The following is a 17,376-nucleotide window of genomic DNA, read 5'->3' on the forward strand; positions in this document are numbered from 1 at the left end:
CCAGGTACACATACACTCTTCCTGCCCCGGGGGGGGGGGGCATTTAGTTTATGTCAGCCCTGAGAATTACACTTTCTGTTTTTACCTTTTATACTGTGTATGCATATACTCCTTCTTGGAGATTGATAGATTGGGGGGGGGGGAGGGAAATAGATAAGAGAGATAGAGAGATAATTATCATAGCCAGTCAATGGTTGCAATAAAGTTCAATCACCTATTTCCCTGGCCTTCCACTTACCTATTTCCCATAAGTATGACAGTTTTCTCATGCTGATACAAAGTCTTAAGAGGTATGAAACAAAGAACCAATCAGAATGTTTTGCCTTCCCAAAAGAGACAAACTTCCATCCCTTTACATAAAAAAAGAGGAAGTGGATAAAAGTTTTGCTACCAAAATATAGGGCTAAAGTACTCACTGGAATTCTTATATTATAATCTCAACCTTCTTTCTAATAAATACTGTTAGAGCTTCTAGATTCTTGTTCCTTGGATTAACTCTTTTCAGTCCAGACCACAAGGAAAGAAGTCTGAAAACAGTGGAAGTCATGTGTACAGAATTCCCAACCAGTCTTCTAATTCCTCAGATCTGCTGGTCTCTGAGTTGATTACACCCCTTCTTGTTTGTCTGCTACTGCAGACTTGATAGAAAAGCAAATGCCTGTTTTTGTAGACAAAAACAGGCATTTGCCTTCCTTCTTCTTGTTGTTATACGCTCATGGCCTGCCTTACGACTTGCAAATATAACACATTGCTGTCCTGTTTGTGTAAAATACATAGACCATGAGGAAGACCAGATTGCTCATCTGTCACTGGGATCCTCTGAGTGATCATATGTACAACCTTAATGTTGGCACAGTATGTGTTTTTGAATTCAACTCACTGAGGAAGACCTAACTGCACTAGTTCAAGGAATTAGATGCTGGAGGTGCTACCTCAAGAAGAGGCTGAAGGATTGCATGGCACAGACCACTCCCTCTTAACATGAGTACATCTGCCTTGCCTAGCACCTGAAGAAACCAAATCTTGAGACAAAGCACAGGTATAGATACCCACAGCTGCCTTGGCCATCACTGGGGAATTAGCACAGAGGTAGACAATTCTGGTTCTGAAGGCACTTCATGATGCCTGAATGTATGTAGTTAGGAATGATAAATGTGACAGGAGCTCTTTTCCTAGAAGCTGAATTTCCCTACAATATTCAACCCCTAGGAAAAAGAAGGCACATTCCCAACTGTATAAAGATTCAGACTCCTTGCACTGCCTTCAGTAACACTTATAAAATGGGTAATGCTATTGGAGCAGGAAGCTAAGCATTTAGAAAAAATATCTTTCTCCATAGAAAGACCCACTGCATCAGCAAGGTTTATAGCCAGCAAGAATTTTTTGAACAGGGAATTAAGGGTTGCACAGTCTCAAATAATAGTGATGAAGAAGAAAACCAGGAGACAATAAAAAAGAAGCTGATGTGATTGAGCAGGCGGCTTATGAAGAAACTGAGATTTTAAAAGGATGCTTATTAGAAATGGAAGGAAGGCCTTACCATAAAAGAAATAAAGGAATGAGGTCAGAAAGGCAAAGGCAGAAAATGAGCTAAGGCTAACAAGAGAGGCAAAAAGGGTCTTCTTCAAATATGTCAACAGTAAGAAGATGACAATGGAGCTGGTAGGCTCACTGCTTACTTCATATGGAAACAGTTGAACAGAAAAAGCATTCAACCCCTATTGTGCTTCTGCCTTCACATACAAAGGAAATTGTGATCTGAATAGCACAAATTAGGAACAAGCACAACAGGAGACAATACAGATCAGTAAGGATGTACTAAAGGAACTTACAGCTGATTTGAATGTTTCAAGTCCGTAGACCCTGATGAAATACACCCTAGAATACTGAAGACTGAAGAGCTATCAGGACTTCTGTCTGTCTCTCTGAGAAGTCCAGGAGAACTAGAGAAGAGTAAATGTGGTCCTTCTCTTCAAGAAAGAAAAAGAAGAGTACTTTATTCAAAATTATATAAAGGAGAAGAAATTTCTCTAGCAAAAGTTGATGATTACTTAAAGAAGCAAAACTTACCTAAGATACCTGATAAACAGAAACAAATGATGAATAGACCTATAACAAATGTTTCATTATCCAGATAGGTAACATCTAGAATGGGGTTTCCATTCTAGCACTGAAGATGTTACCTAGCCAGGTAACAAAACATTTGCAAGAAAACAACCAAGCTCAGAGAACCCAAAGGACTCCACGGTTCAACCCTGAGCTACCCATATTCGCTTCTATTGAGACCTATAACAATAAGGGAAGTTTTGAAGCTATAAAAAAGACTAAAATAGGGAAAGAGCCTGGATCAGATGGCCTACTGGCTTCCTATTATAAATACTCTGAGGATTAATTATTTGCAAAAAATGATGAATTCTATTTTAGACAATGGAGAGATATGAGATAGTTGGATAGATGCATTAATTTTAACATTAATTCCTAAAGAAGTTCAAGATTTGACCTTACACAAAAATTATCGACCAATATCAGTACTGAATAATGACTGTAAATTATTTACGATGATTTTAGCTGAAAGGATGAAAATGGTTTTGTAGGACTTTATTCATGAAGATCAATGTAGGTTTTTACCTAAAAGACAGTTAAGGGATAATATTAGAAATGTACTTGATATCTTGGAATATATGGAACAACACAATGAAAAACAAGCTGTAATTTAGAAAACCCCTAGAAGGAATAAAGATATTAATGGGAAAATTACAGGATTTTGGTGCACTAGCTGGCTTTAAAATCAATAGTCAAAAGGCAAAGACTTTAACAAAAATATGACAAAGGAAAATCAAATAGAACTGATGGAAAAAACTGGTTTCAAGATTGAGAAAAAAAAAATACTTCGGTATTACTATGACTAATATGAATTGTATGTTATTTCAAAATAATTATGTTAAGACATGGAATGAAATTTGGAAGGATAGATGGGAAAAACTACATCGATCACTTATAGGGAGAATTTCTGTGATAAAAATGAATGTATTGCCTAGAAAGATGTTTTTGTTTCAAACAATACTTGTCTTAACAAGTGATGCACAATTTAAACATTGATAAAAAAGATATAATTAGGTTTATATGACAAGGGAAAAAACTAAGAGTTAAAGTTAAAATTCTCCAAGATGCAAAGGAATGAGGATTGGGATTGCCTGATTTTAAATTGTATTTTGCAGCCTGCTATTTAGTTTGGTTGAAAGAGAGGTTGCTTCTGAGAAATAAAAAGATATTAGTCACAATTGAGGATTAGGTGGCATGGCTTTTTATGGCATGATAAAATTAATGTAGATTTTAAAAATCAGTATGTTAGGAATGCCATATTGAGACTATGGAACAAATGAATAATGACCATAAGTTATGATTTATGATTCAGGCTGTGCCCGAAGATGCCTTTGTTAGTTTCAGCACAGGAAGCATTTCACGAACAGAAACAGAGAGTAAAGAGAAATGGTTAGCATACCAAGATATGTTAATTCAGGAACGTGGTAAACTAAAAATGAAATCAAGAGAACAATGAACTGCAGAGGGATTTAGTTTTCAATGGTTCTCAGACACACAATTAAGAGAAAGGTTTAATTTAGACAAAAAGACAACTGGAATTGAATTATATAAGATGGATTTTGAGACTGCATTATGTACAAATGATGAACACGTGATTGCGACAATGTATAAGCTTTTTGAAATGGAAGAAGAAGTTAAAGAATGTATGATAAAATGGGCCAAGAATTCAGTTATAATATACAGATGGACCAATGGGAGAAGATGTGGTTGAAAGACTGAAATTTGCATTATGTTATAACTTAAAAGAGAACTTCTGCAAAATGATGTACCATTGGTAAATGACACTAGAAAAATTATCTCAGATATATAAAAGTACTTCAAATTTATGTTGGAAATGTGGAAAACATGAAGGGTCATTTTATCATGCATGGTGGACTTGTAAAAAACTAGAACATTCTGGGTCCAAATACATACAGTGATACAAAGAATTTTAAAGATCAATATTCATCTGAAACCAGATTTTTTTTTGTTGGGTCTTATGGACAGTCAACTAGAAAAGACTCACAGAAAACTGTTTTTATATATGGTAACTGCGGCGAGATTATTATATGCACATAGATGGAAAGATTTGGAAATGCCTACAATGGAGGGATGGTTTGTAAAGATGACAGAATTTACAAAAATGCCAAAATAGACTTGTCTGACTAGGGAAAAGACAAGTACATTTATTAGTGACTGGAAACCCTTTACAAACTTTTTGCCGAAAATGGGGAAAAAATGAACTGGTGATTTATGGATTTGATTATTAGAAAGGGTAAAATATGGGAAGAAGGGAATCATGATGTAACTGTCAGGTTCAGCTGGCGCGGCACAGCTAGGGACTTGCCCAGCTGCGCTGAGTCAGTTCCACCACCTGAGCGGTAGCAAAGGAAAAAGGGAAAGTGGGAAAACCACGAACTGATTAATGGGCCAGCTGGGACCGCTTAACTAAAAACCGCAAGCGGATATTTTGTATTGGCACCAATTAGCCTTGGCCCCCGTAGACAAAGAAGTGAGCAGTGGCCCGAGGCAAAGCAATTAGCGCATGATTGGGAAACCTCGGCTTTGCATGCAACAGAAAGACCCAACGAAGACTAAGACCACGCCAGCGGGGTAAAGCAATCAAGAGACAAAAGAACTGAACTGAATCTGCCATTTCAGTGAAGGGGGGGATTACTGCAGGTGATTTGTAACTTAGCAACGGAGCAAAGCGCGGGAACGGGGGGACTATAAATTGTATTGTAAGATGTGCCAAGCCAGTCCTGGTTTTGTCTATAATTATGTACGTTACAGTTGAGTAAATTTCTTTGTTGAACACATGTGTCACTATAGTTTCTCTAAGTCAAATGGGGTAAACCTTACATAAAGCCAGGACTCACCTTTGAACACTACCCGGTACGCACTGAGGAGCGCTCACCGTTTTTCCTGTAGCCAGAACTGGAGGAGAACCAATTGATGGCACCAGGAGATGGCCGGCGACAGGAAAACCGCTAGCCAGCGGGGCAATGACAAGCCCAGACCCGAAGGCATGATGGCAGGACTGGCCCAGAGCGAGGGGCACATGGATGCAGCCAAGAGGGCGCCAGAGGACAGGTGGTCATTTAGCGTGGGCCTGGGGCCCGACGAGACGACAGGATGGGGGGTCACAACAAGCCATGGCTCAAGATCCAAGACCCGAGAGCTGGAGGAACGACTCACCTGACTAGAGACCAAGGTCGAACAGCGGATGGATGCTATCCAGGTGATGCTGCAGACCATACTTCGGGGAGGTGAGGCCTCAATGGCAGAGATGCAGGCGGATGAGGAATTGGGCGATGCCAGCGGTGGCCCAGTGACCCAGCCGACTCCAGGGCTGAACCTCAGGGCAGGAGATCAATGGGCGGCAGATGCATTGAAACTCCGGGGTCTTACCGGGAAGTTCTCAGGGGACCCCAAACAGGTACCCTGCTTCCTGACACAGGTGCGGAATTTCATGAAGCAGAGTGGGCACCTGTTCGCAGGCGACGAGGAGAAAGTCGCCTACATGGCGGATTTGTTGGAGGGCCAAGCTGCTGGTTGGGTGGTCCGCTTGTATGATGCCAATGCAACAGAACTAAAGAGGTTTCCGGAATTCATGCAGGCACTCCAGGACAGATTTGAAGACACGCTGAGTGCCAGGCGGGCCAGAGATGACATCCTATGCCTGCAGCAGAGGGAGAAGTCGGTGGCCGAGTACGCCTTGGAGTTTCGGCACCTAGCGGAGAAACTGACGGATTGGCCGGAGTCCCTGAGGGTGGACTACTTCAAAAATGGCCTCAATTTGGAGGTCCTCGAGAGAGCGCTTGGTCGGGATGACCCGACCACACTAAAAGAGTGGATCTGGCTGGCCGAGACAGCAGAAGCGGCATGGCAGCAGATCAAGCGGAGAGCGAGGAACTGAGAGCCGACTAAGGACGAGTCACACGAGGGGGCTACAGAGGAGAGGTGGAGCAGCTGATGGTAACCTGCAGGGAGACGGGAGGCTCCGAAGAGATCCAGGCTCTGTTTCTGGTGCGGGGGGTGAGGCCATCAGGCGGCACAATGCCCGACGGAGTGAGACGGGGTCCCACCCTGGGCGGACACTAGGGCCATGAAGACCCCGGGGTGGCGAGCCCCTGACCGGCCACGGAAAGGAGTCGGGGCAGTGGCAGCAGAATGTGGCAGGACCAGGTGGTCCACTCCCGAGATGGCATCATCCGGGGAAAAGATGGGGACGGCGGGAAACAAGCAGCGCTCGCACTGAATGGTGTCCCAGTGTGGGCAGAGGAGCTGAAATGCGCAGATCCAATAGCGGATGAGGATTGCCCTCCCATGTGGGTGAGGGTACATATCCTTGGGGTGAGATCGGGGGCTGACACACGATTGCAGGCACTACTGGACTCTGGGTGTACCCACTGCCTGATACACCCGGCGCTAGTATCAGGGCTAGGTCTCCAGGTGAGGAGACTCAAGGAGCCCATCGCCTTCAGTCAGCTTGACGGCTCACTTGCGGGGGGGGGGGTGGATCAGTACTACATCTAGCCAGTCCGAATGACGATCGGGGATCACCAAGAGGAGCTAAGGTTTGTGGTGGTCCCAGCTGCCAATTACATGATAGTGCTCGGCTTGGCATGGCTGAGGCAGCGGAACCCGCTCGTCGACTGGGTGTCGGAGGTGCTGAGGTTCGGAAATGCGGAGGAGTGGGAGCAAGAGTGCCGGAAGTGCCGACAGCCGACGACGAGGGGAGGCGTAGCCACAGAGGAGAAGTTGGTGGAGCCAGAGCGTCCAGTGCAGGGAGGCAAGCGAACCAGGATGGGAGCCACAGCAGCGGCAGGGGTGAGCACGGGACCCCGTGAGGCAGCAGCAGCATCGAAACCGAGGGGCCCTAAACCAGCGGCGGCCTACAAGACGACTACGGTGGGCGAGTCCGTGACGGGAAAGGCAGCAGAGCCAGAGAGCGTCGGAAGCATCCCTCAGCAGTACCAGGACTTGACGGCAGCATTCAGTGAGAAGGAGTCGGATCAACTCCCGCCCCACAGACCCAGTGACTGCACCATCGAGTTAGAGCCGGGAGCCAAGCTACCCAAGCCGAAAATGTATTCCCTGTCAGGGAAGGAGATGGGCACCCTTTGGGAGTTTATAGACAAGAACCTCGCACGGGGTTTTATCCAGCCCTCAAAGTCTCCATTGGCGGCTCCGGTGTTGTTCCGGGAAAAGAAAGATGGCTCGCTCTGGATGTGCGTGGACTATCGGGGCCTGAACGCTATAAGTACAGAATACAATTGCCCTCTTCCCTTGATGAAGGACTTGTTATCCCACCTATCCAAGGGGAGGGTATTCACAAAACTGGACTTGTGTGAGGCGTACTTCAGGGTCAGGATCCGCGCAAGGGATGAGTGGAAAACGGTTTCAACTGCCCGCTTGGAAGTTTCCAATTCCGTCTGATGCCGTTCGGATTAAAAGGGGCCCCGGGGGTGTTCATGCAATTAATAAACGAAGCCGCTTCTTTATACTTTTTTCTTTTTCTCTCTTTCTTTTTCTTTTCTTTATCTATTCACCACTTTACTTTTTTTTCTTTTTCTTAAATTTGTATCATTTTTACTATTGCATAAAATTCTTCAATTAAAAATTAATTTAAAAAAAGAAAAAGAAAAGGATTTCAGTTAATTATTTAGATACATACACAAACACACACACACACACACACATTGGTAAGTATAACAACCAGAAGGTATGATAAAGTACAACCAAAATATAGCAGTGCTAATAAAATCAGAAAAAAAGAATAATTAATAAGGATTTCAGTAATTATTGACTAGTGTGCCTAACCCTGTTCCCTGGAGAGATGTTACAGCTGGTAATAAAGGAAGTTACTCATAAGCATCTTGAAGACATGCCATATGTGCTAAGACCCAATATGGCTTTTTCAAAATAGATCTTGTGAATCAAATCTTGCCTCCTTCTTTGACAAGATAAGTACTCTAGTGCACCAGAGAAATGCTATGGATATAATCTACCTTGATTTCATCAAAGGTTTTGATAAGGTAGCACATGGCATTCTCTTTGAGGTCAAGAAACTCAGAGCAAGGTGTCTGTTAAGCTGTGGGAAAGGCAGTAAAGACAACCCACAGAATTTAAGTCAACTGCTTAGAATAGCCTCATTCATATATGCAGTAAAGATCCTATTTTTGCAGCATTCAGTATCTGGGTAGCCTATAGCCAGGTGCACGCCAGGACACATGACAGCTTTTATCTATAGGCCTTCCCTGAAAAGCAGGAGGATCCAAGTGTAGCATAGGTTGCTTAGGAACAGTGAGATGAGAAATATGGCAACTAACTCATGTCTTCTGTATACAGGTGAAGGTAAACATCCAGTGATGACTCCTATTGCCACCATTCCTGTTAACACAATGCTAGGTCCAACTGTGAGCCAGATGACCATAAGCTATTTTTTCATTTCTCTAGGTAGTGGCTGTGCACAGACCATAACTGTTCCCAAGATGAGGAAGAAAGGTGCCTGAAATCAGGTAAAAGAGCAAAACGTAAACCTTCTTGGTGGTAGCCCCCACGCTGTAGAAGACTGCTGCCAGAGGTGTGTCTCACCCTTTCATTTCTGGTGTTTCAGAAGGCATTAAAAACTGAAGCTTTTCTATGGGCAACTGTTATCTTTATTCCTGACATTTATATTTGTTAAATGTAAGGAATAAATGTTACATTTAGTGATTTTAATGTGGGTTGGAGTGGTTATTTTTAGATACTGTGTTTCACTATTCACTTCCAGAGATGACATGATTGGGTGGCATGGAAATAATGTAAATAAATACATAAATGAACCTGAAATCCAATTCTGTCCTCAGATCAGCTGCAGCTTTTTGAAGGCAACTCAGCTTTTCCTAGTATTCTGAACATTGGCAATATGATCCCTTTGTCTCATGTATCTGGGTACCAAAGCAAGAGATAAAATCATTTGAATTCAAAAGAAATCTTTGATGAATTTGATAATTCCTCATTTATGACCTGAACCAGTACAGATCACAGTTTATCGGCTCTTTCAGATGTCTCTCATACCATTGCCAGTAATCTTTAATTACTTACAAGTCATCACTGGCAAACATCTGAAAGGATCTAAACTTACTTTGAAAAGGGTAAAGTATAAGAAAATAGGGAATAGAAAATATGGTAAGCAATGAATAAGGAAACTATAAAAGTATCAGAGCATTCTGGCACTTTTAAAGAAAGGATCCAAAGCTTAATTATTTTGAACCAATAATCAAGCCGAGGACTAATTGCCATTTTCAACAGATCAACTTTCAGAATAATAATGGAGTCTGAAGCAAGATGGTCATCAATAATTTGACATTCTGCTGTTACCACAGGAATATAGTATGCATTTATACTAAACTCTGTTTGGCTCCTAAATATTTACATTTTTGAGTAATTGCTTAAGCTTTGAACATTGCTATTAGCAGACTGAGCTAATAACATCAGTTGACAGACAGAGTTCTATATAAGCCACACACACCCCTCACTGTAGTTACCGAGTTAAAACCTCCATTGAGAGAGTCTCCTTCCCCTTTCATGTTGGAAGGAAGCCATGTGAATTGATATTGTTCATCTGCATCTCCCAGTTACATTTTGATCAAGAATCTTTGCTCACATTAGCACTGAATTCCTTGTATAATCAGAAGCCTGATGCATCTGGCAGAGAATCAATGTATCGCAGCCAGCAGCTGGCTGCAATGCATGATAATTTCCTTACCTTGGCTGCTGTGGAAGGTTCATATGCCTAAATAATGCACAGATATGCTGAAATGCCTAATAGAGAGCTTAAAATAATCTAGGATTGATTGTCTGGTATCCAATTAAATGCATCCTTCATTCTAAATACAGGCTGTTCTTTCTTTCAACTCTTTTTTTGGGCAAAATATCCACCCTAGTTTTGGGGGGAAGGGGTCAGGGCTCATAGTTAGGGGGCCTTGTGATATTAAAACAAACCTCACAATGCTTTAGGCGAGCAGTGGACTGTGCTGGAATTTAGGGAACAGAAATGTCTTGTTGGTTTTTCTCAAGATCCAGTATTAACTATTCTAACATAAATAAACATAAATCATGTTTAACACTAAGACCTTGGAGTGTGATACCTAATCCATCTTCCTTCCTGCTGGTGTCACTTAGCCCCCCTGAGTAAAATGGAGGAAGGAGGGAGGGAGCAATATAGCATTTTGGGGAAGGGCTGGTCTCTTTCCAAGAAGGGAAAGTATGAGAGATTAGTTTTGGTTATTTATTACTGGAAGGTCTGTGAATATTAGGAATTGTTCCTTGGGGCATAGAGCAGTGGAATATATATAACCACCTTGAGAAGTGCGTTGAAAACAAAAATAAATAATAAAATAAATAACATCTAATGGCCTACAGTGAGCTATAATTTGGACTGACACACATGTACAAACTATCTTGCTTCCATACTAGTATGGAGCATTTTCAAGAAACACAAATTATTTTAATCAGTTGGAAATATTGCCGGCCATGCACGCTGCTTTTTCTCTCATCAAGAGACAATGATACCATAATTCCCCATGGAGCTCCACACTGACAGGCATCCTCCAGCACATAGTGTAGCTCACTGGAAGAGACTTCTGTCCATAAGCAAATGCTCAGGCCTTCAGCAACTGCCCTGATTTATTTCTGACTCAACTAACTACATTGCAAAAAAAGAAAAAATCTTTCCCTTTTTATCAATGAACAGTTTGTGGACAGCCTAGGAACCCTGATCTCACTCTGCCTCCCTGCTGGGTAGCATTTTATTCACAGATACTTAAAGGGATAAGGTGACTTGACAGGTGCCCTTCTCAGCAACTGCTCAGATTGTGTTTGCATACAACCAGAAAAATGTACATTGCCCTGCTATTTGCATTTTAAAATGAAGCTGGAACTGATCTGGGCTGATCTGACTCTTTTAGATTCTTGCAACTGTTATGATAGCTCAAGTGAAGAGAACAATGGCAAATTTACATTAGGTCTACCTGCTTTTCTCCTCACTCTAGAAGGGAACCAGCAGACTTTCTGTGGATTTTTCCAACAGCTGCCCCATGGAACAGTGGGAGTAAAAGGTGATACCAATTACTTGTGTTTCATGTGATAGGAGGAGTGGTAGGATTTTTGTTGCAACTGCCTAGATTATTTCATTTTAAAATGCAAATAGCCAGACAATATTTTCTGGAAATGTAATGGGGTGGGGGAAAAGGATAAATTCTTTGTCAGGTTTCTTTAGCAGATTACACTGAAAGTGGTTAATCCCAAGAACAACTTGCTCTGATTATAAGAATGTTGGCAAGTACCTTACTTTCAGATGACCAAACTACACATAGGCAAATTAGGAGAACAGGTCTTGGATCTCTTTCTCGTGTTCTTTGTAACAGGTTGGAGGCTGGCCTCTTTGGTGAAGGAAGGGCAGGTTGTACCTGCTGATTTTTTGGAAAATGCCAACAAGAGTTCTTTTCAACTCTTTGCATCCTTTTTGCTTGGAGGTGGGGATATTTGAAGGGGCAGAGACACAGAGAGAGAAAAGTTTCCCTTGTGTTTACTGAAGCATTCACATTTCCATACACTCTCTGTTGCAATTTTGGCTCCATCACATTTATATGGATAGACTAGATACCTAGATATAGATTCTTTTATTAGATAGTTCAAATATGCAGATTTAAAAATGGCCAATGTATCTAATACAAGTCAATGATAATAGCATTTAGAAAACTATGAACAGTTCATTTGAAGTGTTCACTTCATGTGTAAATTTAATTTAAATTTAATTTACATTTAACATGTAAGCCTGGTTCTGAAAGCACCAATGTCACTCAGTCCCCACAACATCACCCCTGTATTTTGCAACTTCTATCTTAGAAAAATTGTGCAAAAAACATTTACCATTGTATAGTATATTAGTATAATGAAAAAGTTTTTCTTAGAAAGAAAACTTGTTTTCCTTTCCAGAGATGAGAATCAACATTCCTTAGAAATATGTGTAGGTGAATTTGCTCATCTGATAACAAAGGAAAGTGTTCACCCTGCATTGCCTCTGTTCATGTGGGTGCAGTACTTGAAAGAAATGTGTCAGTTAGCAAATAATTTGGTTTTTTGATGTCTGGGCAAAAATCTATTTTTCTATAAAGCTTTTCTAAGCATGAATAACATACTAAACTTGCCTATCATCTCTAACTAATTTGCATATAGAAATCAAAGGACCCTCTTCTATGGCATTGAATGTGCTGGCTTTGAGGATTCTCCTCAGATGCACAGGACCAGAATCTCAGACTCTGCCTCAGACACTAAGGCTAGCTGGCATTCCTCCTTGCTAGCCTAGGCCTGTAGAAGGTGACTATCATTCATTTGGGAAGAGCAAGGCAACAGCATTCTGTAGTAGCAGTGGTTGCAGTAGCATCTAGCAAAGCCTGTGCTTGTGCAGGAAAAAGGAAAAGAAAAAAGAAAAACAGAGCATCTGAAAATAGCATCCCAAAGGTAGAAGTACGAACAGAAAATGGAACACCCATGAGGAGAGATTAAGGGTGACAAAAGAGAGCAGCCATGAAAAGCAATGAGAAGTGAAGTAGCATGAAAAGCCACTGTTACACTAAAGTGCTTTGCATTTTCAGGTTTAGGTGCTTCTTTGTTTCACACTGTCTTTTTGTCTTCTGTGAAATGGAATGGAAGACTGGAACAGAAGCTTGATTTCAAATGAATGGCTACATGGGAAGGACTCAGATCCTATCTACCTCAGGCTCTTTGGCAACGTAGCCCCACCGGCTTGTCTTCTGTGAAAGACCTTTCTATTTATATCAGAGAACAGCATTCACCAGGGTTCACATTCAAGCACCAGGCTGCTGGGTGTTAAGCCAAGGATGCTTCTGCCCCAGTGCTTGGCCTGTGGACGAAAGGGTGTCAAAAAATATTTGAATCCCAGTAATTGACTTATACATTACTACATGGCGGGATAGCTTCTGCCATACCCACATGCTGGTTATATGTGGGGAGTATTTAGAAATAAGACACTTTTATAGTCTGAAGTGTTATTTTCCATCATTGTTTATTTACAATATATCTTTGGAGAAACAAGAGAAGCCCTGGACCATATGGAACAAATCTATAGTGAATTTTTCTTCTCGGTAGTAGATACAATAGGTCCATAATGCAATAATACAGTTTTACTCAGCAGCATTCTAATACTTTTCATTATATTGGGGGAAAAAACAACAACCCGCAACTGCTTTTCCATGCTATTTTTGTTTAGTTCCTGCCTGTATAAATGTTGCATAGCAATATTAATGACACATCTGTTAATTGGAAATGAATGAAAGAATCAGAACACTTACCCGTATCATCATAACTGAACATCTAATGTCATGAACTGTGTCATAAATCTTCTTAGAGATGTCAACAAATTGATTATCATCAAACAGATGAATCGTATTCCTGCTTAAGTTTTCCAGTGCAGTGTTGACTTGAGTAATAAATTCTGGAATCACTGTCAAATAAATTTTAAAAAGATAGCTATTGAATGACTTTTAAACTATTCTCTCTTGATTTTGAGCAATTACATTGGGTTGAGATTGGGTTATTACTAGCATGGTCAAGTTTATTCTGCCTTTTTAAAACCATTCTTAAATTTAATGAGAAAGAAATTTAATTGGAAAGAAGTTCATGAAATGATCATCAATGAGGTATAAGGTTCTTGCACTTTGTTTAGTTATAAGGTGCCCTAAATTGTGTAAAATGTTTGTCATTGTGCAAAACTCTTTCTAGCACTCAGCAGGGTCACTGGCTTCCCCTGGTTCAATTCAATCCCAAGGGAAGTCAGTCTGAGAGATACCCTCTTGTGAGCTCTTTTCAGCTCAGAAAGTTTGGTAATCAGGAAGGCTGCACAGACAGAGAAACAGGTAGCAAGAAAAACCAGGATGTACCAACACGCTCTATACATGATAGTAAAAAAACAAGCTTATAAACATTCTTTAAAAATTATAAAGGACTCTGAGAATGCTACCCACACTTAAGAGCAATTGGGGGATAAATATCAGCACTACATTTATTATACCATGTAATGTATTAATATTCAATTTGTTCACAAATTAGGGCTTTTGACATAAATTGATTGATTCATGTGATCATCCAGTTCATGGTAGTCAGTGGAAATCAGCCTGAAATTGGTGTTCTTGAGCTCCCTGTTCACGTCATCATCAGTCTTAAATGAAAAACAAATTATTGGAAACTTAAGGGAAAAAATGCAAAATAGAGAAAGGAGGAATACCCTTCCCCCAGAAGTGAGGCAGGCCGCAACTCTCTTGTCCTTCCAGAAAGCAGTCAAGACCTGGCTTTCCTAGCCGGCATGGGGCAAAAAAAGGGGCAACCAACTCTGGGGGTGGCTAGCACCTTGAAGATGCTCCCATATGTTAACATCTTATCAATCACCAGCATCTTGGAAGATATTATTAATTGTGTATGTGTTTGGTTTTACTGTATTTTTACTGTATTTTTATACTGTTTTTATTGTATTTTAGTTAATATTTATTTGTTGTTTTATTGTGAACCACTCAGAGTCACTTCTTCATGAGATGGGGTATCTAAATTCAAAAAATGAATGAATGAATGAATGAATGAATGAATGAATGAATGAATGAATGAAAAACATATATGCAACACAAATAACATACATACTAGGCTTCTGAATGCTTCAAAAATGATTCAGAAGATGTATTTTGGATCTCCTGCATATGTGAGCTTAGCAACTCACCAGGGGCCTCTGTGTGTGTGTGTGTGTGTGTGAGTGAGATTTATATCTTACTGATATTTAGCTAAAGAATATAAAAGAACGAATAGCTTGAGGCAAGTCCTTGGGTTAATAAAATACTTTGTCAGCTCAGTTGAATAGAGGGAGGATCAGCAATACATCTGCTATTTTTGCTCCTGATCCTGATGACTGTATATTAATCTGGTTATTGTATCTGGGCAACCTGTGGTTTTCGCTAAATTTAAAAACATGCCATCCATACCTCTTCTAGGAGACTATATCCCTTCCCAGTTATTTTGATGGGAGTGGGGAACAGAGGAAGAAGACAGTAGTGTCAGTAAGATGAAGGAGAGAAAGTGGTAACTTTACAGACCATGGAATGAACATACGGGCATTAGTAGAGACTGTACTGAAACCAGATGAACAAATAAAGGTTTAGAAACAGAAGGTAGAAATGAAGAGGTTTCTCCTTCAGTGTCTCTCCAACTGAAAAAAACAGAATTCTGAATTCCAGTGTTGTTTTGTTGCTGATTTTAGAAGATGTTTTAATATGAATTGTTAGGGGTTTTTTTTCAATAGCTTTGTAGATATCTTTGTCATAACAATATTGTTTGCCTTATTCTCCAGTGTCAGTTATTTCATTGAAGGAATTCATTGTGACAAAACAATAACAATAAATGTGTCAGCTGTGAGATCTGAAGTTTTCAGACCTTTCAGAAATGAAAGGAAGCTCAGCCAGAGTCTATGCAGCATTTCTGTTTCTTTTTATTTGATACTAATGAACCATTAGAAAAGGACAGTCAGACTATTAAATTTTTATTTCTATTCATTTGTTTGATCAATTGATTGCTATTTTACCTTTCCTTCAAGAGCTCAAGCAGCAATAAAAATACCGGTACTACTACTACTACTTACAACTACCTCTACCATTACTAATAATAGAATCATCCAGAAGAAGAAAAAAACATCTAATTGAACAATAACAAAACACCTTTAGATCATATTCAAATATTTTGAAATTCTGTATTTTAGACAATTTCTTGTCTAACAAAAAACAATTTTTAAAGAGAGGGTAAAGATAAAAATAAATAACAATAATAACAATAACAATGAAATAATTGTTAATTGATCTTTAAAATTGTTTTGCTAATTTTTCAGACAATGCTATTTCCCACACTTTCAAATACTGCTGAGGCAAAGAACGATTAGAGATGTACACAAAATGGGTAACAAGTTTTGTTCTGAGCTTGAAGCAATATACCTTCACTTGCCACGTTTTTGAGAATTCCATGTTTCCATGCAATAAAATTCAAAACAGTTTGAGTGTTCCACCACACAGAATAATGGAAACAAGTCCTGTTACTCTATTTTTGTTGTTGCTTGTTTAGTTCTAAGAACTACGAAAGCACATGGAGAGTACTATTACTTAACTTGCCCAAAAATTAGCCAAAGTGATTAAAGAAAACCATAAACAGTTTTAAATTCCCCTAGCAACAATGAGAGCAACTATTAAGGGCCCTCTTGCAACCTGATCTGCTTTGACAAATAGCCACCAAACAGCACACAAAAAAGAAGCAACAGTCGTAGACGCATCACAATAATACAGCCCGGGAAAAACATAAAGCAGCCCCCCAATCCTCATTCGTTGTTAGCTTTGGGCTTCTTCTTTACACACATGCATAGCACGCCCTTTGTCCACCTTGTACCAAAGAAAGCATCTCTCAACAAAGAGCCCAAGTAAACACAACCCAAGAAAGCACAACGCATAGGGACAACAACATTACATTAAATCTCGTGAACTGTAACTTCTCTTTAGCAAGGAATTTAAAAACAGCATTAAGCTTACCTACCAGGCTAATAACAGTCTTTTTCTTTTAGGATGATGGCTTTGTCCTTAACTAACTCTCCATCATCCTCACTTGTCTTCAGTGGCACCTGTGATGAAATGGTGCTGGCTATTTTATTAGCTAACACAACATCACCGCACTCTGAATTTTGTAAAAAGCCACAACAAGCCAATTGAGAGATGCCGGAGTGACGTTGAAGCAAGCAGGAGACAAAATGGGGTGTGGGTATTTTGTTTCATAGTCAAGACTTAACTCTGGAATGTGGGATGTTTGGTCATATTTACAGTGTTTTAAATCTTGGAAGAAATCATGGTAAACTAATGGTGGGATTAATTGCCAAGGATTGTTGAGCTTTCCAATTTCTTCAAATTTCAAACCAAAATTAAGAATGTAATGGGCATTGCCACACAAGGCGGTAATATACACCAATACCCTCTGCCCCAAAAAAAGAATCTAGCAAAAGTTTAAATGTTGTAATGTAATTTTAAAGAGGGAATGAATTGTTGTTATGGTCAACAGTTGACAGCTTTCCAAAGTAAATATGAAGGGAATTTTATGACAAACAGTTCACTATATTTAGATCAGAAGTTCTCTTCCCATGATTTTTTGAGAGAACCTACTATATGTGCTATGTGTTTGATGATGATGATGATGATGATGATGATGATGATG

General features: G+C 40.2%; 1 protein-coding gene across 4 annotated transcripts in view; it reads right to left on the reverse strand.

Moving 5' to 3' along the window:
- The window catches only part of CTNNA3 (catenin alpha 3), a 703,663-nt gene that overhangs the window by 129,671 nt on the left and 556,616 nt on the right, over nt 1-17,376 (reverse strand). For all 4 annotated transcript variants that reach the window (XM_088144299.1, XM_088144300.1, XM_088144298.1 and 1 more), the window contains one exon: nt 13,446-13,597. In XM_088144299.1, coding sequence (XP_088000425.1) covers nt 13,446-13,597 — 152 coding nt within the window. The remainder of the gene's footprint in view (nt 1-13,445; nt 13,598-17,376) is intronic.

The sequence above is a fragment of the Python bivittatus genome, unplaced genomic scaffold (genome assembly GCF_059951505.1).
Source record: "Python bivittatus isolate LINGU-HERP-01145 unplaced genomic scaffold, Pbiv_v1 ctg000400_np1212, whole genome shotgun sequence".
Taxonomy (NCBI): domain Eukaryota; kingdom Metazoa; phylum Chordata; class Lepidosauria; order Squamata; family Pythonidae; genus Python; species Python bivittatus.